Source organism: Vollenhovia emeryi, unplaced genomic scaffold, assembly GCF_000949405.1.
Source record: "Vollenhovia emeryi isolate VEMERY1.0 unplaced genomic scaffold, V.emery_V1.0 DF939170.1, whole genome shotgun sequence".
Taxonomy (NCBI): Eukaryota; Metazoa; Arthropoda; class Insecta; order Hymenoptera; family Formicidae; genus Vollenhovia; species Vollenhovia emeryi.
The window spans coordinates 888594-912962 of NW_011967196.1; the positions used below are offsets into that span (position 1 = coordinate 888594).

At 37.7% G+C, this 24369-nt stretch overlaps 6 protein-coding genes across 12 annotated transcripts; 2 read left to right on the plus strand and 4 right to left on the minus strand.

The window, feature by feature from the left end:
• Window positions 1-9: 9 nt before the first annotated feature.
• LOC105563894 (charged multivesicular body protein 7) lies at window positions 10-2749 on the plus strand. Its single transcript, XM_012015871.1, has 5 exons — window positions 10-177; window positions 314-979; window positions 1337-2114; window positions 2203-2392; window positions 2460-2749. Exons 2-5 carry the CDS (start codon window positions 690-692, stop codon window positions 2546-2548), a joined length of 1347 nt encoding a protein of 448 aa, XP_011871261.1. The 5' UTR covers window positions 10-177; window positions 314-689; the 3' UTR covers window positions 2549-2749.
• Window positions 2750-2886: 137 nt separating this feature from the next.
• Window positions 2887-16545, minus strand: LOC105563916. Its single transcript, XM_012015918.1, has 23 exons — window positions 16496-16545; window positions 15912-16089; window positions 15568-15662; window positions 15297-15473; window positions 14952-15169; window positions 14600-14817; window positions 14148-14401; window positions 13473-13668; window positions 10614-10698; window positions 10097-10537; window positions 9006-9342; window positions 8672-8930; window positions 8356-8501; window positions 8187-8286; window positions 7752-7896; window positions 7620-7721; window positions 6592-6634; window positions 6121-6522; window positions 5303-5745; window positions 4708-5131; window positions 3956-4304; window positions 3543-3873; window positions 2887-3322 (listed from the first exon to the last, which is right to left on the minus strand). The coding sequence occupies exons 1-23, from the start codon at window positions 16528-16530 to the stop codon at window positions 3066-3068; spliced, it is 5235 nt and encodes a 1744-aa protein (XP_011871308.1). The 5' UTR covers window positions 16531-16545; the 3' UTR covers window positions 2887-3065.
• LOC105563893 (tRNA pseudouridine synthase A, mitochondrial-like) lies at window positions 8094-10829 on the minus strand. 2 transcript variants are annotated; one of them, XM_012015869.1, is made up of 6 exons: window positions 10614-10829; window positions 10097-10537; window positions 9006-9342; window positions 8672-8930; window positions 8356-8501; window positions 8094-8286 (listed from the first exon to the last, which is right to left on the minus strand). In XM_012015869.1, the coding sequence occupies exons 1-6, from the start codon at window positions 10678-10680 to the stop codon at window positions 8169-8171; spliced, it is 1368 nt and encodes a 455-aa protein (XP_011871259.1). In that variant the 5' UTR covers window positions 10681-10829; the 3' UTR covers window positions 8094-8168. The 2 variants fall into 2 exon arrangements, with proteins under 2 accessions (XP_011871259.1, XP_011871260.1); XM_012015870.1 differs by having other exon boundaries at window positions 10630-10692.
• LOC105563892 (probable 39S ribosomal protein L45, mitochondrial) lies at window positions 11196-22647 on the plus strand. Of its 3 annotated transcripts, none has more exons than XM_012015867.1 (7): window positions 11196-11338; window positions 11620-11943; window positions 12073-12224; window positions 12492-12540; window positions 12638-12787; window positions 12860-13168; window positions 22477-22647. In XM_012015867.1, exons 1-6 carry the CDS (start codon window positions 11288-11290, stop codon window positions 13151-13153), a joined length of 1020 nt encoding a protein of 339 aa, XP_011871257.1. In that variant the 5' UTR covers window positions 11196-11287; the 3' UTR covers window positions 13154-13168; window positions 22477-22647. The 3 variants fall into 3 exon arrangements, with proteins under 3 accessions (XP_011871257.1, XP_011871258.1, XP_011871256.1); XM_012015868.1 differs by lacking the exon at window positions 22477-22647 and adding an exon at window positions 13472-13564; XM_012015866.1 differs by lacking the exon at window positions 22477-22647 and having other exon boundaries at window positions 11197-11338; window positions 12860-13240.
• LOC105563917 (glutamate receptor 2-like) lies at window positions 17074-19841 on the minus strand. Its single transcript, XM_012015919.1, has 7 exons — window positions 19593-19841; window positions 19312-19406; window positions 18985-19158; window positions 18275-18504; window positions 17873-18090; window positions 17366-17610; window positions 17074-17293 (listed from the first exon to the last, which is right to left on the minus strand). The coding sequence occupies exons 1-7, from the start codon at window positions 19839-19841 to the stop codon at window positions 17074-17076; spliced, it is 1431 nt and encodes a 476-aa protein (XP_011871309.1).
• Window positions 20352-24315, minus strand: LOC105563891. 4 transcript variants are annotated; one of them, XM_012015863.1, is made up of 9 exons: window positions 23964-24315; window positions 23520-23670; window positions 23086-23409; window positions 22458-22552; window positions 22173-22349; window positions 21790-22007; window positions 21206-21462; window positions 20857-21110; window positions 20352-20771 (listed from the first exon to the last, which is right to left on the minus strand). In XM_012015863.1, exons 2-9 carry the CDS (start codon window positions 23568-23570, stop codon window positions 20567-20569), a joined length of 1581 nt encoding a protein of 526 aa, XP_011871253.1. In that variant the 5' UTR covers window positions 23571-23670; window positions 23964-24315; the 3' UTR covers window positions 20352-20566. The 4 variants fall into 4 exon arrangements, with proteins under 4 accessions (XP_011871253.1, XP_011871254.1, XP_011871252.1 ...); XM_012015864.1 differs by having other exon boundaries at window positions 21242-21462; window positions 23520-24315; XM_012015862.1 differs by having other exon boundaries at window positions 23520-24315.
• Window positions 24316-24369: the final 54 nt, after the last annotated feature.

The window sequence follows — 24369 nt, forward strand, 5'->3', positions numbered from 1 at the left end:
ACCATGGTGTTGACGTTGGTTCACGTCGTTCACAGTTCACAGTTCAGTTCTGGTCGCTCGCGGAAGCATCTCGAAGCAGCCAACAACAAATAAATGCACGCCACAGAGCGCAAACGATCCTGAGGAGAAAATAGCGTTTTAATTTGTCAGACTGTCGCGTCGGAGTCACAAATTGAGGTACACTTGTTTAACCGTAATCGCATGAATCGGGAGAATACGATGACACGTGTTTATTGCGCGTCGTGTTTTAGGGACCCACGGTTCCTTTATTCGATTGTGCAATCGCGCGAATAATATACATCTCTATTTATAGCAACATTAGCAACCTGCCGAGTCAGTACCGAGCTCGAGCTCAACGGGGATGGGAGCGAGATCGGCGGCAAGTGTGCGCGCGTGAAGATAGAACGCGTCCGGACAATCGTGGAACCAACGGTAGACACCGCAAGGAGAAAGGGTTGGGCGAGGTCGCGCGCGATATACCGGTTCGTTAAAACTGTCAGGAAGATAATCTAGAGGAGTACAGACCGCGAGGAAGCTAGTAAGAAGAAGGGAAAAGCTCGGAGAACAATACGCCAAACAGATTGACGGAGTTTCCCTAAAGGGGAAAAATCCCCCCCCCCCCAAATAGCATCCGGACAATGTTCTACAACTCGAGTTAATTCGCGAGACTTCATTCAATTGACGCGAGTATGAGCGGCATCGACAGCAAGACGGTCGGCGGTTCGCCGCTGCCGGCGGAAAAGCTGCCGGAATGCTGGAACCAGGAGGAGAGGATGAGCGCGCTGTTCTCGCCGTTTCGCAGCAGGTCCGCAAATCCGCAGGACTGGATCTCCAAGTACAAGTTCTGGAACGACCTGATACACGAGTGGCTCAAGCACACCATGCAGTGCAGCTTCTCCATCGTCGACTTGAACCAGGCCTTCAAGCGAAAGGGCTGCGCGCCGCTCTGCCTGGCTACGGTGATCGAGGAGCTTCTAAGGTAGCCGTTCAACTGTTAAATTGATATATCAAACGCCTTTGTCGGATACTAGAATAAATGTGGGACGCAGTTAAAGATTTAACACTTCAATGTTATAGAGGAAAGTCCTCTGTCACGAGATAAGTTTCTAATATGAGATGGAGCAGGTTTTCAATCATTAATCTTCTTTCGCAACGATTACACAATCTAACAATGATTTTTCCACTAGATTTCGCTTGAAGATACATTCATGGTGGAATCAACTGATGATGCCTATTAATTTATCAGAAACTCCGCTATCTCTTATTAGTATCCTATCTCATAACAGAGGACTTTCTTCTACATCTTGCTTTATGTATATTTCATGCAATTTTCTAGAAATAACGAGATAATTCAAGAGGCTGACTTTACGAAAGAGCCATGCGAAACGTGGACGGCGTGGTCAATCGACGTATTTGTGAAGAGGCCAATTAGCTGGTCGTTTTCCATGGTGAAGAGTTACGTCGTAGGCCAGAAGACCAACAACACGGAAGTCAGATACATACACCTGCGGATCGTGCGAGAGTTAGGCGACGTCATCCTCTCCATCGCTCAAGTTAGAAAGGATAAGGTCCTGTTCCCGATATCGGAGATAGTGGAGTACTGCAGGAACCAAACGAAGAAGCAGATTTCCGAGGGCGCAGTGAGATTAACATTGGAGTGGCTGAGACGAAGGAAAAGGGTGGCCTTTAAGAGGAGCTCCAATCCGAACGGCGAAGTACTAGTTAAGATCTCTGTGCAAACGGCGAATGAAATCACCGAGGTGGACGAGGGTATGTATAAACTGACAAAACAGGAAAACGAGCTGATCAAGGAAATAGAGCTTATGGAGCAAGAGAAGCTCAATATTGTTAACGAGGCCAAGTCGTACCTGGGGAAAGAGTTGCGTCAGATGGCAAAGACGCGGTTGAGGAGGAAAATGGAACTGGAGAAGACCATAGAAAAGCGCGCGCAGGCGCTTGCGAATCTGCGCGTTCTCATCACCAACATTGAAGACGCGCATTCCAACTCTGCTGTACTGTCTGCCTATAAAACTGGGTCCGATGTATTGAAGAAGATCGGCCAAAACGGTCTAACGGAGTACGGCGTTAGAGACGTTATGGACGACATCAATGAGGTAAGCGACCATACATGTTACACGTATTGTAATACAATATTGTGATTATAATAAAGAAATGCAGTAATATCTACCATTCGATGACCAGGTTTTAGAAGAGAAAAAAGAGGTAGATACGGTCTTGTCGGAGACATTGAGCAATTCGGACTCCGATATCGAATTGGAGAGGGAATTGGCGGAATTGCTGGCCGAGGATGAAGAAGTTTCCACTGTAGCTCCTGATTCGGATTTGGAGATTGAAAGATTGAAGCAACGCTTGCAAGGCTTACGTATGGAAGGTAAATATTGTAAAACTCATTATTATACATATTTCATACAAAATAATGGAATATATGATATACACAGGTTTGGTTTCACCTGACAAAGATGTAGCTGCACTACCGGCTGTACCATCTGGTAAAGAAAAGTCACTGAAGGAACTTGAGTGCTTGTAAGTTGCAATAGCGAATTTATATGATACTGTACCATAACTTTACGGAGTTGTTCGTCTCTCATTTTTTAGAAATGCTCTATTGCATAACGGGAAATATATTTAAATGTACATTATGTATAAAAGTAATGTGTAAAGATTTTTTTTATCGAATCTGTCTTGTACCTTGGCATATAGAAAGTTGAAATAGAAAATATGTATGACATAACTGAATTTCTATTTCTGCTCCATTCCACTCCTTGTGTCGGTTACCTACATTTATGTTGTAAAATAATGAGCATTTTTTAATCCAGAAAATAAGCGCAGCTAGAATTGTAAAATTAATCTCGTTTGTCACACACGTGCAAGAAATTATCTCTCGAGTCTTTAATCGTTCCATTCAACATAATTGCAACTTCACACACTTACGCATTCAGTAAAAAATATAGATAATTCACCAAGTGTAATATAGATTTACATGGCACGAGATAAATGTTTTTTTCGGTGGTTGCACGTAAAAATCGGTGGTTCCGTCAATAAATTTAAGAACATCTCGTTTGAGACTGTTCTGAGCACAATACATGCGTCTGATTTTGTTCTATTTTTGTAATTACATCTTGTATCCATGAAATATGTCTGGATATTTCTGTGTACAAGGAATACAAGTTGTGGTCACAATGAGCACTTCCACCCTCCTTTATCGTGCCGAGGGAAACGCTAACAATACCTCGGAGGTACCACAAATTATTAGTTTTAAAGACTAATCCGCCGCCGCTGTCACCGTCGCAAACGGAAGAACCTGAAACACACGATGCTCACGTAAGTTAGCTTTCAAATTTTCGCGTCTTTGCGCGAAATAATGATTCTGAAATGTTTGTTCCTTTCTCTTCCCTCGTTACCATTTCTTGTACAATATCTGTTTAACCTGAAGTAGCTGTACACGTTTTACAAATACATTTCTGTAAAATTTGGTAAAAGAAAGATTGCAGCGTAAGAAATTCAATTGTACTTTTACCAACCATTTGTGTAGCCTGCGCAAAACTTATCGTTGGTGATAAATTGTTCCGTGTTAACACTTTGGCTCGCAGATTTGCATTGGCTGAGTGGAATTACAGGCACCGTCAGGGCCTGCAGGATTGCGCTAGAGTCGCCGAGTGCGGTTCTACCGAATCCCGCTACCTTTCCATACGAGCCCGCTTCCAGCACGCTACTATCGCTTAAAGTATCTATGCATACGGGGACCAACCAAGCTGACAGTACAAACGGCGTGGCGAGTTGTAGCACCGCGATATCCCAGAGATAATTTCCTATGAGTCCTAGATAATTGCGTACGATGTAAATTTGTTTCACCTGTAAGAAGGCATGCGTGAACATTTCGATCCACAATATCTTATACAGATTAGCTTACATCGTATTACATGCATGTGCAAACCTGATTTCTCTTAACGAGATTTGGATTGTGAAAGGGATAATCGTAATCGCGATAAACGTTCCCCGTCAATATGTAAATTTTGCTGGCATCGACCGGCTGCCTGGTTCTCTCGTCGTATACGCAATGCGCCGCCGTTATCAAGAGATTTTCCTGAACGATAGACGCTCCACAGAAGAATTTCTTTGAGCCTAGATCGTCGCGGTACAGCGTGGCGTGCCACGGGAATTCCGTGATATTCGGTCGCACACCGCCTACAATGGTCGGTATAACGTTGGACGGTAGAGTGCCGCATACTACAACAAACATTTCGATTGGAGGAATCGTCTCGTCGTGATAACACGAGAGCGTACTGGGCACTCGTGATTATACGAAAAAGAAAGAAAGAAAGAGATAATTCACAGTAACCGTAACTCTATCGTGCGTCATTGCGATAATTGGATGGGAGGGAGATTGAGATAGGTATATCGAGGTCACGTGAAAGTTTATTAAATATATTCGGTGTGTGCATACGTATATGTGCGTGTACTTAACTTAACAATATAAAAATTTGTTAAATACATCGATATATAAAAAGTTATATCTTAATACTTTCATTAAAGCCTTGGTTCTTTGGGAAACAATTTCAAAATGCAATTTAAGTAGAAACTTAGGTGTGTGAATTATCTCAGTGGGGCTAACGACGCATATGAGTATCATGCCGACTATATAAAGACGTTAAAAATTGTACTATCATTCTTTTATAATCTTAGGACCACTGCCAAGGGTCATCCGTCGCTCTATTATTGCTCGGCGTTGGTACGCTAACATCTATGTTCGGATAACTCGGATTTTTGGCATTCGTGTGTATAATGACTTTATCGTCCAAAACTTCAATAAACGTATTATTGTTCCTATCAAAAGTGGTGTGGAACGTAAGCTTAGTGTCGTTAATGTAAATATTTATCGTGAGCGGACCTGGAATACATCGCATAGGCTCTGGTTCCCATTGACCGTTTGCATTACATCTCACATTTTTTCTTTGTCCGGTCAGCTGATCAGTTTCAGGCCGGTAACTGTTTTCGCATGCCAATACGGCTTTTGTCTTTGGCGGAACTGGAGATTTGCACGATATCCATGCATCGTCGTACGTACATTCGGCTCTGACTGACGATGTGGCTAAAGTTTTGCAGCGTATTTCTACCAAACAAACATTTCGAATAATTAACACATAATTATGATTCTCATCGTTCCGAACAACGATTCCTTTGATTGAAATATCTAGTATGTACGAATCCACGCTCATTTGTCCATGTATTTCCCCCTAAAATAGTTCAATACTTAAAAAACGCACGATCATTTGTTTAATACCTGTGCAAACTGGTATATTCAGCCATTTTCCCTCGAAACTGCAGCTGACGTCGGTCGAGCCTCTTATTTTATATCCCGAATTACAAGAGTAGACGAGATGAGATCCTAGTCCCAGCTCCGTTCCCTCAGAAACGGTACAGTCCTCTCCGTCTGGGCACTGCGACCGATGTAACTTCCAGCGGCCGTTCTGCGGTTGCGGAGGCGCTCTGCAAGCGTTCGCGCTAGGTGTCACGAAAGGAGGTCTTTGCGTAGGAGTCGGTTGAGTTCCTGGTGTCGGCCGAGTTCCCGATGTCGGTCGCACCGTCGGCAGGACTGACGGCCATGTAGTTCTACACAATCCCGGATCCTCGTCCGAGCTGTCTGCGCAATTGGCTACTCCGTTGCACTGTAGATCACCGTCGATACAAGCTCCGTAGGCGCAGCGAAAGGTTGTCGAAGGACACCTGCGAACAAATCGGTAGACGTTTACTGCTCGTATCAGTTGCTTCGTCAATGTACAACTACAGGGAGAGAATTTTTTCCTTAAAATTTATCCTGAAAATCATGTAATCGTGGGACAACATAGCATTTCGAACAATTTCATGAGAGTTTTTTGAAATTTTACCATACATTGTACTAGTAATTATGCTTTAGTAGAGGAATTCCTTTATACATACATTTCACTAGTAGAATGTATGGTAATACTTGAAAAAACTCTGGTAAAGGTCTTCAAAATGCCATGTTGTCCCACGATTACGTGATTTTCAGGGTAAATTTTAACAAGAGAAAATTTCCTCCGTGTATGAATCGTGTTCTAGGCGTCTATAAAAGAAGCTCACTGGAACCGGCTGCATAATTCAGATCTTTCGTCGGAGCCGTCCGCACAATTTCGAGTCCCGTCACACACGTCGATTTGGCTAATGCACTGGTTGTTGTTGCACGTGAACTCATCTCCTTTACAATAGCGGGTAGGTCTTTCCGTTTGGTAGCTCGTCGAGTTCCTTGCGCACTGGGGCTGCGTTTCGTCGCTGTTGTCGACGCAGTCCCGGACGCCGTTGCACACGCTGTCCCCGTTTATGCAACCACCGTACTTACAGCGGAAGGCGTAAACGGGACACAGAATCTCTGGCTTTTTGCACTCGGTCTCCGTCTCGTCGGACGAATCCCTGCAGTCTGGTCTGCCATCGCATAACAATTCGCCGGCTATACACTCTCCATTGTGACATCGAAATCTCTCTAGCCTGGTTAAAATGATTGAATTAGTTGACGCACACCTGAGCATCGCGTTACTTGGACGCGCTAATACTTACCCGCAATCATTATAAGTTTGCGTATACCCAGAATTAATGCAGACTGTAAAATTGAAACAAACATACTTTCTAAATTATCTATTCCTATTGTTCTACGTGTTGAGTAATTGTGCTTGGGTTGTAATCATTTGTCAAATTACTTTATTCAGCAAGGAGTGTTAATTAGGTTTTTTTTCCCAGTAACGTGTAGAAGAATCCTGTTCGACGCTCGTATCTTTTGTAATACAGAAAACAATTACGGATTGATTGATCATATCGGCTAACAACGTTAGGGAAAACTGCAATAAATGCGATAGAGACACGCGTTACGTATCCGTGTACCATCTTCACTTATTATCTGTTCAATGTAAGTAAACATGTAAGCGAGATAGACTCTTCTACGCTGGGGTTCAAGGTCACTAAACTGGTTTCTGAAACTGGTTAAGATTACTTCGGAATTTTCTTGGAATCTACGAATATACAATTGCCACGAAATATCAATTAAAGTATAACGCAAAATTCTTTCCAACAGACGCGTGATAAATAAATGCAAGTTTTACCAAATTTTTGTACAAATTGTATAGATCATTTAATCAAGGAAATATGCAAGCCGAATAAACTTTTGTAAGTTAGGTAAATTAAAACTTGCAAGTATTACTCGATTTCTTTTTAATAATAATTAAATGTTGCATATTACGGCATTTGTGTGATTTCGTGACTGTGGAACGTGTGGAAATACATTGTCGGAATGAATCGAAACTCGCTGACGAACATGAAATAATGTTAACCAATAAAAACAGTTGCAAGATTTTTAAATATCTTCACGAGTAATTTACCAATGTTATTTTATCAATAATCCAAAAGAATATGTTATTTAATAATTATGTAATATTCCGTTGCGCTACATCTAACTGATAAATAAAAGATCTTCGGGGGAGAAAATCGTGGTACAAAATTTTCTTATAAAGTTGCAATCACAACACTTTTTATCGATATCGCGATGCGGTTATTTACTGCAAGGTTGGCGTCACAATATGTTTCTTGCTTACCAAAAAGAATTATTAGTAATCCGTGAACAATCATGTGAATCTGTTGAACAATCCGCATGGTGAAGCACACCGTGCGCCAAGTGCCAGCAGTGCAATCCGCGCCTCCTTATATCTCGGCGCTCGGTCACTCACTGCGATTATCCATTGAATATGCTGCATCGCGCGAGACTGGAATTACCCAACGCAGAGGCAAAGCACGCGCGTCATCCTCGCGCTTGTAGTAGAAAGTACACATATGAGGGAAAGAACTTGTCGGACTTACACGCTGCAAAAGTATCTAAAATACAAACAAATCGAGAGAGGATAACAGTACACGACGACCGTATACATTTTCAATTCGGTTCAAACAACTTTGCGAGACAGGGACGATCTATATTTTACAACAGGATGTTTGACTGAAGGACATCGAAAGCACTACCGTCTTCAGTTTTGTAACCGCCAGGAAACTTACAATTAATCCTGCATAGAGACAACTTTCGCGATAATTTAAAAACTCTTTAATTCTTAATGTACATATTTGATACAGAGACGGAGCCGTGTACTTTATATCTAGGCATTATGAGATACAATCTCTTGTTCTTTATCCTCCGCAGGTACATCATCATCCACAAGTACATCTCTATTAGCAAACGAATAAAAAGGAAGACCAATCAGCCATTTTAACGTCCTGTAATATAAGTTAAGGTATTCATATGAATAGAAAGGTTTATTACAGAGGTGTCTTTAGAAAGGATACGTTTGTTCTGAAATTTCGGTGTCCACCATATGCTGCAAAATGTATGCCTTCTGAAACTTTTCTACTTCCTCTTCGCACTCTTTCCAATCTAACGTTTCGTGGAGACCGTCTGTGCCATATCGTTTACCATAATTATCGTAATGCACCTGTTAATATATTAATCTGTTTCATAATTCCTTAGAAAATTTAATATTAATCTGACACAAGAGATTATAAGTTTAATATTAGTTATTGTATTAACAATTTTTCTTTTAATAAAAATTAATCTTAAATAATTTTACATGTGCGGAGTATACGCGCTATCAAATTGTCTTACATGACACAGACACAATCCTAAACTGGGTGCAAGCGCTATGTCCATCTTATCCATTGTCTTGAACGCGTCATTGATTGTCTCCTCGGGCACCATGTTTCTCGCAATTGCGACTACAGTTGCGACCATTTTTCTGATTTGATGCAACATAAAGCTTTGCCCTTTAACTTCCAACACCGCGAATTCTATGCCGTTCGCAACGAACGTTTCTGGGCAGCAGAAACTTATTATGTAGCGTTGCGCACGTGGATCTAATGGTCTCCTGAATGAAACAGAATACGCTTCAATTTTACATACTGAAATGAAAGTACGTTGTTTCGAATTGTCATCGACTTACACTTTCGACGTGAAGTTATGAAAGTTGTGCGAACCTTCCATAAGCTTTAAAATCGAATTTAATCTATTTAAACATTCCGGAGATAATTTGTACTCGGTGTATGGTTTTTCATCAATAATCGCCAACTGTTTCATTCTCTCGTCTTCGTTGACTTCCTCCCCAAGTTTTAACAAGCTCTGATCTTCGGGTGCAAATGCAAAGGAAGGAATGATGTATCTGTAAGTACGCGCATCACACTGATTTTTACTGTTGAAACCCTTTGTCACTCGCTTTATTCCGAATACTCGGATTACGTCAGGTAAGAATTCATTTATCACCGTCTTATCAGTATTATCCGCTGCAACAAAGTTTAACATTTATAACGTAACAGAATAAGCATTCGTATAATTAAAATTTGGGATTAAATAAAGATTTGTGATTGAAGTTGGCTGTTGAAATAATAATGATATAATATTGGATTCATATTGGCAGTGCATTGGCCAATATTAAGCGTGGTCTACAATGGCAGTAGGAGTAGTGGATTAAGGCTGTAAGACGTCGGAGTAAGCTCGTGTTTCCGGTGTAGTAGGCGTAGAGTAAGGCTGTAAGCAAAATGGTTCAATTCCATTTCGTACAACCTACTCCCTTACTCTCAGCCACTGATAATCAGTTCACGAAATAGGTTAAAGTTGAAACCCTGATCTCGTTTGCGCCTGTTCACAGGCCGAACCCACCACCTCCGACCGATAGATCTCTTCGTTTGCATAATACGCCATTGAAGAGTCAAGAGCTGACTCCATAATAATATAAATAACACAAATCCAATTCTTCGCACATCCATATACACCAACAACGGTAACATTTGTGTAATAACATTGGTTAACACTGATTGGCTCATTATAATCCTTACTCTACGCCATTGTAGACACTCGGGCGTAAAGGGACCTTAATCCTACAGCCTATGTCTAACGCCTACTTCTTTAATCCACTACTCCTACTGCCATTGTAGACCACACTTTAAAGAAATGTAATAACAATATCGGTCTAATACTGATGCAATATTAGACCGATAAAGATATATGCTAGATTAGCAGTTGAAATATTCATCTTACGCAGCTTCAGCGAGACAATCTGCCTAATTGCAGATACTCCTTTGTCCGTGCGTGCAGCTCTTTGGAAATGAATCGCACGTACATTCTCAAACTGTTGTGCGGTGATCAAGTTTGCCTTCAGTAAGGCGGCGACCAAGTCTTCCTCGATAGTTTTCATACCAGGATTTCTCTGCATGCCGTAATAGTCTTTACCAACGTAGCCCAACAGCATGGCGCAATTCCTCCTCTTGACTCTTTGCACCGCTTCCGTCCCCGTCGCTTGCGCCGTTTCTGTCTCTGTCGTTTCTACCACTTCTGCCTCCGTCTTTTGTATCTTGGCTTCGTTCTCCTCGCCGTCGTCCATGGGCCTCTTAGTTCCGTGCACGGTACTTACGTCAGCGTTTAGCTTAGAGTCGGTTGTGGTATGCATCGTGACAGACACGGTTCTGCGACAAATGTTTCCTGAAGGGAGAAATTTACACGGGCATTAAATAACATCTGTTAATCTGCCGTATTAGCTTCAATACTTTGCGTTTACCTAATTGAATCTTTACCCAATAAAGTGCGGATTTGCTACAGAAGCGGTGTCCTGTTCTATGCAACATTGGCGGCGTCAGTTCTTGCTTTGCAAATAATTCCTACGTTGTTCGGGGGTCTCCTTCTCGTCCGGCTGAAAAATCATGCCGTTCGCAGCATCGCTGCGGAAACGTGGATGTTTAACTCAAAGTTTATCTATACACAAGCCGATTCGGCACGTTACCTCGCTCGTTGGTCCTGGAACACACGTGAACTCTAGAAGACGCACGTCGTTGGATTTTGGGGCCCGAGTCGAGTGCAAAAGTACAGAGAAACACGTCCGTTCCCTTGTTGCTGAATTTATCGTTCAATTATTGTAGCCAACTGCTCGTCGCCGTAACAGTTTCGTCGGCGAACGTAAATATGCAACGCTGGATCGACACCAGCGATCAACGTCGATAAAACCGGCCGTTTAATCGCCGTGGGAACAAACGCGGCCGCGTTCGACTTGGAAAAGGTGCGATTGCGCTGCACCTGGCTCGGGCAGCAACTCTACTCCCCGCTGTGTCTATGGCTGCCTGACATAACCTGAAACGCGAGCGCGAGGCAGAAACGCGAGATTGAACGAAAATATCGTGGTGACTCGAATGGTCGTTTCTTCCTCTCTGCAGTTCTCCAACAGCGAAATTGTCGAAAATGCTGTTGAGACGTGCAGCTCCGATATTTACCTACGGAAAATTGTTGCAGGTACGCGACGTTTGCTCCGCTTTCCTGGAATTAACTCGGCTTAAATAAGTCGCCTTTAAGCCGGTATTTCAAGTTAACAAAATTCATCGGGAATATATAACGTTTATATGTAGAGAATTTTATTCGATATTAGTAGTTTTTTAAAAACGACCTACACTGGCCGATGTTTTTATTTAAAAAAACTACACATCGTCGGTTTTATACTCCTGGCGACGTTAAATCTGTTTGTGGGAATTTTATTTATCCAAATGGACGTTCAAGCGGCTGGAAATCTCTTTCAGGACAATCTACCGGTGTTGGTCGCTGCTGTTAATTGCCCCAACAACTCTGCGCAAGTACGCTACATAAGGAAGCACTGGGATCCAAGATGGAAGAAGGAAAGGAGGCAAAAAGTTATTAAAGTAGAGCTCCCAAAGTTTGACAAGGAGGAAGACGATCCTACCAATATGACCAAGGAACAGATACGATCGCGTATGAAAGAGCATGGTTTCCTGCCGCAGAAACCTTGGCAGGAGAGACCGGCGTACATCAGCAATACTTCGACAATTTTCGAGTCTTACGTTGCTCCAGAGGGAGACGGAAAGTTTTCTGTCATCACCAAGGAGGTACGCGCTCTCCGCTTAAATTTTTTTTATCTAATTTAGGTACGAGATGTACGTAATAATGCTTTGCTAGGCTTAAAATACAACACGGAGTGTCGCTCTTTAGTCATTTGTTCTGTAATTGAAACGTAGGGAGTGAAGCAAAAGTATACGTTTATGGAGAAGAAGGGCAAATCTTTAATGGCCCTCAGAAAAATCAAGTCGTTTGACGACACGTTCAAGACATCATTTTTTCTGGAGGAGGCCTTGGAGATCTATCAGAAGGCACACGAAGCTCTGGCCGCGTAAGAGAGAAATGACGTTTTTGTACCTTTTACAATTGCACACGCCTAAGTTGTGTACGGGGTATTCGAAAAGAACGGGACCGCCCTGTTATCTCCAGAAGTACGCAACTTTTATTCGGGCCATTTTCCGCGAAAGTGTGTACTTCCGGAGAGAGTCCCATTCTTTTCGAATACCCTGTATAAAGGCATTACTAGCAATTGATACATAGCGCGTGCCTCTTTTACTTATTTCTAGCGATGTCACTAAGCAAGTCAATCTTTTTACAGCAAGAACAGACAGGAGCTATTAAAATATGTTACAGAACTGGTCTATCCTGTAAGTTCAAGATATATTTCGTGTTCTTGTTAATTTAAAATACACGTTACATCTTATAATTGTGCCACTTACGTTTCTTTCTTGCATCTTTTTAAAGAAAATAACACACAACATGATGAACAAAACCGTACATTGGAAGTTCCTAGAGTCTTTAGAGCCGGCCCGTCTCGTGCACGCAAGGACTACGTCTGTACTAACAAAAGAAAACGTTTTCGCACAACTCACTGTCCGGTTCCACACGCAGCAGGTTCAGTTCCCTGTAATTAATTCTTTCTAACGGCGCGAAACGACTACGTAACATTTCCCTCTTCGTTTACAGATTTTAGCAATTTACGATAGGTTTGGCCGTCTCATACAAGGCAGCGAAATTCTGCGGAAAGACGTATTAGAATACATAGTATTCGAGAAGCATTTAGCTAACGAGTATGGCGAATGGCGAATTCATGCTAAGATTATACCATCCTGGATGACATCGACGGACGTAGCGGAAGGCACATATGTTCTTCCGAAAAAGGAACCCGAGCCAACCGAACCGCATCCCGTAGAAGCTACGCTAACGGAAGTCACGCCAAAGGACACACCGAAGGATGTGACGAGCGCACAACCTTCGTGAATCCACAATGTATATGTAAGTTGTTTTAAGTGACGTTTATTTGTATGACGTTATGAGGTATAAAATATATCGTACTTTATGCAATAATTTAGTTTTATATTCCAACAAAGTTTGCATTAGTACCTGCATTACTTTCCCAAAGTTATTTCAGCTTTGGTAATCAAGAAATCATTACTACAGTTTTAGAATATCAATACGAAATTGATTGTAGTTTAGCAATTTTCTAATGCAATTAAATTACTACTTACACGTGAACCCATAGAATATATTCACGATGCGATATAAATAGAAATAATTACAATTTCTTTAATTTATAAGCAAATACAATTTTCTCGATTATGAGAATAATGAGAGCGGCAATCATCCCACAGCACATCACAGCGATTATTAAAGAAACTTGATGTATTTCAATTGCCTGTGGTGTCTTGTCATCGTCGTAATTCTGTTTAATTCTCTTTTCCAACCAACGATCCTTTAAGAGGTCCAATAATCCAACTTCCATTAATTTAAGTATCCTATTTGTCAAAATTATTAGTACATGAAATGCAATTATAATCTCAATTTGTTGGTAAAGAGAAACTCTATTGATGAATATATACACATCTTAATTATTTATAAAAAGATGAATATCGAGTATCCTATTATAAAATATTTTGAAAATTGTGCTAATTATTTGTTTTAGTAAAACTCTTTCCAGTATTTAATTGATTGTTTGACTTTATCATTTTTTTTCTGAAAATCTATTATCAACACGGTTAGAATTTAAAAAAACTGCAATCTAATTACTATAAAAATATAAAAACATATAAGAATCTTCCTCTATTTAAATGGTTTTTATTTTAATTACAGATATTTGTGCTGTAAATTAAATGAAACCTTTTGATAGAAATTTTACATCTACAGATTAAATTGATTTAAAAGCATTTGTTGCTGATTTTTATAATTCCCAAAATAGTTTATCTAGAATATATTATTTTACTGAAATATTTTTTACCCCAGATCGATGGATTTTTTGTACTTAAAGTTCTTCGCCATACCGGAAGATACCCATATTTTACTGAAAGGTTTTCCAGTGTCAGTCAAGTGACATCTAATATTCCCATTCACTTTATGCATGTCTTCGCCTTGATATATGGCATATTTCTTTTTCTTCGAGGAACATGCCATTTTATGCATGTCCTCAATTGATGACGCTGTTATCAAACGGTTCATCGTCCTTGCTTGTTTAATTGGTTCCACATCAAGTATCTATAAATGCATTTAAATGTCGAGCATTTAGTTATTTCAGTTTTATGCACAAAAAGCCTCAAATCTCTAACGAAGCTACATTAATTATAATCTATGAAATTGTTTACATATTAGGCATTTACTTTTTATAGTTATATACAGTTTTTACACGAGAATTGAGATAAATTATGTCGATACAGTATATGTCAATATATGTACCTTAAACGCGATAGCTCCAGTTGAACCTTTTAGACTGACAACACTGTATTTAGTATTAGCCACCAAAGACTCGAAACTATCAAATGGTGGTATGAAAATACTTTTCGTTATATAAATAAATAATAGAGCACTAAATGACATACATATTATAGAACAAAAAAAGCCCAGTGACACTTCCAGTATTCTCGATTTCCCATTAAAGTATTGAGGAACATAGCCTATCCAAATTAATTGCTATTTTATTTTATCATCATATATATGTGGTACATTTGTCTTATAATGCGTTTATTTCGTTCCTTAATGAAAACGAACAATAATGAAACATTCTAATCGATTATTCATTCACACGTACCTTGATTGCAGAGGCTTCCAAAGTTATAAAATAAGTGTTCGCTGAAAGACACGTTTTTATAATTATCTTCATTTTGTATGCGAACATTCTGTGTCAGAAAAGTGCATAGACTCAGTAGCATATACATAATCAGTATAATACACCATATTTTCCAAGAGAAAATTTTTACCATCCATATATTGTCATACATCATTTCGCGATGAATATATAACTGATTTCTACAAAATTATTTCAGAATCGTCACATATGGCTATGCGTGATTTAATCGATATTAAAGTACCTACTATTATATATTGAATCAATGTTAAATAATCGAATTTTAAAAATTTGGCGATTTAAGTTGACCTGTTTATCCAAAAAGGTATTGAAAAGTCGGCAGCTATAAGTCGCCGGCTAAATGTTTCTACTTTTGGTATCGCGACAGTTTCGTTGCGAAAAATAATTGCCAACAATCCGTTTTTATAAGTCGAATCTTTTTCTGACGTGCCCATGCCGTCTACGTTTACTTTCACTGGCTGCAACCTAATGTGATATTTTTTGGTTACTTCACGCCATTAGCTGGGCTAATGTTGATCTTATAACACAATTTCTTCTCGCAATCCGAGTGCGGTCTTACGTGAAGTTTAGCGATTCGGAAAGTAGGTTCCATATTTCCCCGCAGAGTCCCGTAACCTTCGTATTATTATCGTAGAACTGAAAGAAATGCGGCTCCTAAAATATATATAATCAACGAAATTATCATCCAACTCAAATTACAATTTTTAATGCATCACTACTCAAATAACATCTATTTAATGTTTTTCCAATGTACAAGTAGGTATTTTTCATAGTATCATTTGTCATCATAAAGAAATCCCAATTAAACTTAAAATCTATAACTTTGCTGGTATTCATTTAGTATTATATTATTAAATATCTAATTATTTTTCTTATGGGTTTTGCTGTTTTATAAGAGCATACCTGGAAAGATGTCACAGTTAAGTTCTGTAATTGAAAATTGTGAATCTCGAGTGCTCGATTCTGTCTGAGGCGTTCTTCTTGCATCGTGGCATAAATCGGCACGCTGGAAATTGGTACAAAAGTCTTCTGTTTTCTGCTCCAAATTACACCGTTCATTGTCTCGGGTGATGGCAAAGTTCTATATAATATAGCCAAAAGCAATACTTGTTTTGCATAGATGCGCTGTTAAACGTTTTACAAAGATTTACAGGATTATTACTTATTGGGTTAGAGCGATTTGAAATTTTCTTGTGTGTCCGTGGACATTTTATAACCGGTATTAAAGAAAGGAAGCATTTGTCACGATCGGATTGATTTCAATGATTAGATGAAAAAAGAAATGTATCATCACGTTACTTTAGATAAGATCTTGTTTCACCTGCGTCCTTGGATTATTTTTTTATTCCTGTATCTACTTGTGTATTTTTCTGAATAGATAAATATACGAAAAAACAATGCAAAGTATATTTTAAATCTAACAAAATAAAATAAATAACGACTAAATAAAACCACCATAAAAGTAGATATGTATTTAGTACGTTTACTTTTTAACGCTATCAAATCGTAAGAAATGTCCCATATTGGATTTTATATTACGTTTACGTAATCCACTGTGACTAATCTATTTTAGTCGTTATCGCTACAAAACGAAATGTCATCACGCTTTGACTACTTTATGCTTTGGTGGCACATGTCACCACTAAAGTAATGCGAGTGTTGATCGATCGAAATCCATTTTACGTGCGTCGTAATTTTCGATACAAATACAATTCACTGATAATTAAGTGTTTTACATGTTTTTATACAAACCATAATGTTATTCGTATATTACAAACATAAAGAAATTATCATATCAGTTATAAAGAAATAGAAGAAGTTAACTATAAAGAGACACAAGAGATTTTGCCGAAGATGTTATAATTTTTAAAAAGTTAATATGAGATTTGAATGTCAGTCATATTTTTCCTTTTAAATATTTTCGAAATGCTATTATCTGCGTGCAATCTTCGTATTGTGATAATACGTCATATTTTCCAGAACGTGTATCACAAGTGATATACGTCGTATTGTATAACAAGCCTATTAGAAAGATCAGATAGACTTGGTGCAAATCGAAATGTTATTATCTGCGTGCAATCTTCATATTGTAATAATACGTTATATTTTCCAGAACGAGTATCACAAGTGATATCAGCACCCCGTAGCTCAGTATTAGAAAGATCAGATTGACTTGGTGGAAATCGACCATTTTGAATATTTCCCGTTCCATATGATCCAATCTGATATTAAACCAACGGTCCTCAAGACCATCCAGTAATCCGACTTCTTTGAATTTGATGAGTCTGGAAAAATGAGACAGCGATGCAATTTTTCAGATAATAACGTCTGAAATAATAAATTAATGCGACACGCACGCGGAATTAATGGTCTTCTTATAGCGATAGTTCTTTTGGAGTGCGAACGTTATCCAGGTGTGATTGTAATTGCCCGTGGCTCGAAGCGGGCAGCCGTTTCTGTTCATCGCCATAAATTGGTCCTCGATCTCAAACATCGCGTATTTCTTCATGTTGTTGCAAATCTCATTGTGCATATCCTCCGCGATCTCTATGAAACGCACACGCGCAAACGGATGATTGCCGATCCTGGCTCCATATTTTTGCTAAAATAATAAGTCGCAAATTAGTGTCTGTTTTAGTGTTTTCTTCGTAGACGTTGTACAAAAGAATTAAGAGCAATTCTCAATATTATCTTTTCTTTATTTTGCTTTGATTATAAAACTGCTATTCTAAATTACGGAAGAGAACGTTGGCATAATTTTAGTGTAAAATATAAATCATTAAAATGTTATTTTTACTCTCTGAAAGTAGTAGGAAAAAGATACGTGTACGTATAAGTAATATTTGGCTTTTGGGTTTAGGTACTTTAAGATAATTGTAGAGAAAGGTGCCACGGTCCGCTAATAAGACATATTTCGTATTGTTAATAAGAGATTCTATATCCTTAAACGGCAACTCCATTTTTTTATTTGTCATGATGTATATAAGATGAGAACTAAAGGCTAACAGTATTAGCCATGCGAAAATACTCTTCGATATCGACAAGATCTTGAATTTGTTGTAATAAGCGTCAGGTATGTGGCCTGTAAAAAGAGCGCAGATTATTTCATCTCATAGTAATCTCAATCGTGAAATGCTTAGTTAACATTTCGAAAGAAACGGGCATTTTTCTTCGCTCTATTTCATTGAAAATAAGAACTGACAAATTTTTATTAATTATTCACGAATGCGCCTTCACTTAATTTCTTCCTCAATTGTATTATGCACCTCGCGCGCTCATTATGGTGAACGAATAGAAAACATGATCGCCTAGACTGAAATTTCTGAAGTCTTCTCTTTTGTGTTTGGGCTTGTCCATCGGTACTTTCTGCAGATAATAGCCGACGCAGCTTAAGATGGCGAACAAAGACAGTATATACAACCACATTTGCCACGAAAAGAGTGTAAATATCCATGTATTATCGGACAGCCATTCTGGTCGAACATAAATATGAAACCTAAAACATCAATCAAGTAATAGTTAGTAATTTATTAACTTCAGCTTACAGCCAAGAAGTGGACTTCGTTTACAATATGTTCTTAACTCATTCATTCTTGCATGCTTATTTCCATCCTCCCTATTTTCATCCTTGCACGTTGTGACTAGTATTTCTAATTGCTTTATTTACTTAGTTTACTTGTATTTGAAATCTAAATTTAACAATTCTAAGCTTAGCTTCATTCTATGCTAAATGTTTAGCCTATTTGTACTTACACTTGTATGGATCTTACATTCCTTATTTATACTTTATTAGTCTTATATCATCAATCAAGTAATAATAGTTATATATTGCAAATAAAAAGATTCTCGGCCCGTTTCTAATTTTTGCTAACAGGAAGGGAATTACCCTCGACTAATAATGTCGACACGAGTCACGGGTAAACAGTTTCCTGATTGCAATTTATATTATTAAGTCGAGAACAACGGGTAAACTCACTTGCTTTCCCAGAGAGGTGTTGTATAGTCCACGACGTCTAGGTAAGCTGGATAAAATGCACTTCTCATAACTACCTGCGCTTCGTTTCTCGCGAGCATACCGATCAGACCATTTTGACTACCGTTTTCCAGCCTCTCGCCAAAATTTCGGTCGGTGGTTTTTATCGGGATGAATCTGAGCAATGTAATACTTTCACTTGTAATCAACACACCCCCTCGCGCACGAAATGAACGAGTGCGCAGTGTAAAATTTCAAAGTGTGCGTTATTACGTAAAAAGTGCTGCTGTTCAATCGCATATCGGAGAGAAAATATTCGCCGTAACGTACGTAAAATTGAGATAATCCTCGAGAAGATGCCACAGGTCGCCGATAATACCGTCGAGTTTTGTATCATTGTCGTGAAACATTACCATATTCTTTTCCTACAAGTATAAGAAATAGTCATGATCATTCGGTGATTATAACAGTATTAGGTAATACGGAGAATTGTCAACAATTGGCCATTAAGCTCTTGGCTATTCTGAACCCTCTTTTATCGATAAAAGAGGATTCAGAATACGACCCCTTGAGAAATTTCTACAACATCTCGCGCGGAAGAAAAGCTATACGTTGATCTCTTCAAGACCACGTGTTGGCACCTCGTAATACACAGCTTTCACCACTTCTCCCCTCATGTTCTGCATCTCTATTGCCCGGTGTTTAGCCAGATTCTCCCTTTGAAGAGCGGCGAATTCCGGGATGCTGAACAACTGCACGAATTCCTGCTGTCGCTTGCGCCAGATTATCCCATTCACGGCGCAACAATCCCATATCGTGAGCTGAAAAACTGCGACTGTTAGAACAAATCGCGTAGCCATCCCTCGTGGACTTCTTCCTCGTTCGACTAATTCTGCGCCGATGGTTCTACGTAGGATGCAGACGAATGAGAACAGATAGATTGCAGTTTCCAGCGGCGTACGCAAAATGCGATTTACTATTTTTCTCTTTAATGGATGGATATCATCTAATGGACAGAAATTACGTTATTGTTAAGGATCGATGGCGAGTAGATCAGTCCTTTTTGTCAGTTGATGTATATCAGACAATTAATGTATTTGTATTCATCTAATTCGCTAATCATTTTAATTAGAATAGAATAGCTCAATGCCGTTCAAACCATCATCAGATTACCTTATCTCCTAGCAATAAATCTGTCAAAGAAAAACTAATTATTCATATGCTATTTTAGTACCTAGGTACATTTAGATAATTGTTCCATGTTTCGTAATCTTTTACAATTGTTTTTTTAATCGAATACTTTCAGAAATATAAAATGTCGGTCTTGTTACAGAGTTTGAAAATTTGATGAGTTTTAATATAAGTTATAAGTTTTTATTTTAATATTATTCGCTTAAAACTTATTGTTAATTATATTACAATTATTACAATTTCAATTCTTACAGTATTTATATTGTGGTTTTATGTACTTATGATATAAATACGGAGTTTGCAGAATTCTCGAGTTAAATACCTGCTGGCAAATCTTTTAAGTAAATGAAGTGTACAACATTAAATAAATTAGTGACATAACATAAACGAAAAATTACGATAGCTTGTAAGCATAAACGATTTTTTCAATTATTAAAATTATGAATGCTATTATTGTTCCACAACACATAATTAAAATTATAAAAATCACTTGATTTATCTCAATCGCGTACGACACGTTCATATTGTCTTGATTCTTCTCTATTAGCCAACGATCCATTAATACATTCCACAGTCCAACTTCCTTTATTCTGAGTATCCTGTATATAATAATTACTTATTCACGTAATACGTTAGTATTATGTACGATTGCATTATAATTTGTAATCGACCAAATTGTTTTACCCGATGTCGATGGACCTTTTGTATTTAAAATTCCTTGCAATGCCGGAAGACATCCACATCTTAAGGTAGGGTTGTCCAACTGGTATCACGTGACATACAATTCGACCTTTTGTCCTAAACTCGTCTTCACCTTGGAATACTACATACTTCTTTTCACCTTTTAGACATGCCAATTTAAACATTTCCTCGTCTGTTGATGCAATGACGACGCGTTGTGCGGTCTTTAGCAGCACAAAGTGTTGCTGAGGCATTATCTATACATTTTTAAAATAGCCAATATATAAATTATCTATACTTATATATTTAACGTAATTCGAGGGTTAATAAATTCTAAATTAATCTAACGTACAATAAAACAAATTATATCAAACGTATTTATTAATACCGTAAATACGACTTCGCCAATGGATCCTTTCAAAGAAACAACTTTATATGAAGTTTTGGTCCGGAGAGAGTCCAGATCATTGAATGGCGGTAGAAAGCTAATATTTTTTGTCATGTAAACGAATAATAAAGCTCCAAACGCCATGTACAATATAGAACAAAAGAGGCCCAGCGATATTTCTAATATCCTTGATCTTCCAACAAGTACATTGGGAATGGAGTCTGTTACAATTATTATTTGAATTAATTATGTTTCATTGTTACACGATTAAATATTATTTTATTTCGATAAAGCGATTATAACATGTCACTTTTGTATTATTGCAAAATAATATTAACTTTCTCTCGAAATAATTACAATTCATACAATTGAAACTCTGTCTTCCAAATCACGTGAATTCTAAGGAGATAAAAATTTTTGTACAATATATACTAAAAGATATTACACAATATTTATGAATGTGATTATGTATAATAGTATCTGCATTATCTTTTAATTTAGCAATGTTTACGGTTAAAGAATAGAATGAGACATTCAATCATTCATACTTTGATTGCAGATCATTCCAAAGTTATAAAAAATATGATCGCCGATAGTCGAGCGTCTGCAATTATTTCTGATTCGTGCGAGAATAGTTTGTGACCAAAAACTGCACACGCTCAATAGTAGATACATAATCAATACAAAGCACCATATTTTCCAAGAGAATACTTTCGCCATCCATGTGCTGTCATGTACTATCTCATGTGCAGTGTATAATCGCTGGCTGTAAAATTATTCTAAGATTATTATAGCAATCTGTGTAAAAATAAAATTTATGCGTTGTTAAAAAAATCCCTTTTTAAAGTGCATTGTTTCTTTCTTATTTAGCAGTTTAGAAGATATCACCTGTAAAATCGTCGTGGAGCACAGCACTTAAAATTTAATATACCTGTTCGTCCATAAAGGCGTTGTGAAATCAAAAGCTACACGTAAAGGATTCGCAAAATTGACTTTTGGTATCACGTTGGTTTCATTGCGCATTATTATACTTAATAATCCATGCTTCAACGCGGATTGGTTTTTCTCAAATACGTACAAGGTTTTATTTGACCTCACTAGCTGTAATCTAATAAGAATATGAAGAATTCTTTGACTACATTGTCTACCGTTAAACTATGCCAACAATTAATCTCATAATACAATAAATTATGGTTTGATTAGAGTTTAATCTTACGTAAAATTCAATTTTTCAGAAAGAAGATTCCACAGTTCACCGCAGAGTCCTGTGATTTTCGTATCTTCATCGTAAAATTCGAGAAAAGGCGGTTCCTACAATACATAATAAAATTATCACTTAGGCTTCGCTGTTAGTTTATACTAGTTTGTAATTATCAAATAAATTATTAAATTGTAAGAATAGTAAATAATTTAGTATTGTTTCCTGAAATATAGAAGAATTTTTCCCTCTTGTATTACCATAGCGACCACGTTAAAAATACTGCACTTCTCTCGTTACTTGATCCAAGATACGTGATCTACGTCGCAACGAGAAATGACTCGTCAATCGATATCGAAACGATGTTGAATCGACTAATTATCTAATTATACTTTACTAAAAATTCCTATTACAATAAATTGTTACAATAAAGTTACGGATAAAGTTTATACATTTAATATATAACTTTAGATGTACAGACTTTTTATTATACGAAGATTTTCTAAATAAGATTATCGTATTATTCCGTATTATGAATTATTGGATATTAATTGTAATGAGAGAAGTGTATATCGCGAGCGCGTAGGAAATTCAGGGGAAAGAAACTGTTCAAAAACTTAGCCATTAGAGCTTCATGAAAGTGTACCTGTAAATATGTTAGAGTCACGTTCTGCAATTGAAAATTGTGGGTTTCCAGTGCTCGACTTTGTCTAAGACGTTCTTGTTGCATCATGGCAAACTCCGGCACGCTGGAAATTGGCACGAAAGTCTTCTGCGTCCTGCTCCAAATCACGCCGTTCATTGTTTCGGACGATGAACAACGTTCGACGTAATCGGGAATAACGCTCGTTTTCGACAAAGAGCTTTTACAACGTGTTTTGTTGATTTGCAACGGTATATATGAGCACGGCATAATTACGAAAATTATGATTATCGTATCCTTGATATAATCATGATTTCTACAATTGTACTACGCAAGAATAACATGTCATCATTATTGCAAATCGGCATTATTCGCGTATAATAACAAAACAACAGATAAAAGAGAGAAATTAGAGAGATTAATAGCGTTTGATATACCCAGCGAGAAATGACTTGTCGATCGATGTCGAAACGATGTCGAATCGACATCCTCAAATTTACGTCGATTAAGTTAACATCCTATTTAACATTCCTTCCTGAAATTCTTTTATGCAGGAGATAATTTAACTGGAGGCAACTCTCTTTACAGCTGAAAAAAAGGATAAAATATAGATATTTTTAAATATTTATATATTAATATTGCATTGATGCATATCCATAAATTATTCTTTGAGTAAAACTTCTGATTTAATAAAAGCAAATACTATTTTATTATGTTGTATATAGACTGCAAGATTATGTACACAGTAGAAATAGATAATGTATTCGATACATTTGCTTTGTAATGATTTTAACACAGATATCCAGCAGTATATTCTGCTCATGTCATTTATTAATGGCTGAAAAATTTTATCTTCTATGATTTGTAGAATAAACACGTACCTTTTCCCGACCAGATTACTTGGTGCTTTTAGCGTGTCGATTTGTTATCACACAGCGACGCTAATGCGAAGCATGCGAGGTCATCAATACACGAGATTTCACTATCAGTGACACATATAAATCAGTAATTACACGTCATGGGCATTTTTAGATCAACATCTGTTATAAATTGTAAATAAAGAGAATTTAGCTAGCACATATTTTGTTGCTTAAATGGAACATATTGATCCATTATTACAATGTAAAATAAAGTCCTAAAATGGCAAGAATTCAAATTATCATAACTTTACGAATAATATGTAATAATCATATGTTATAAAATGTTATTAAAGTTTTAAAATTCAATATAGAGAGAATAAATTATAAATAAAAACCAAATTTATTATTGAAGATCTATTATTCGGTT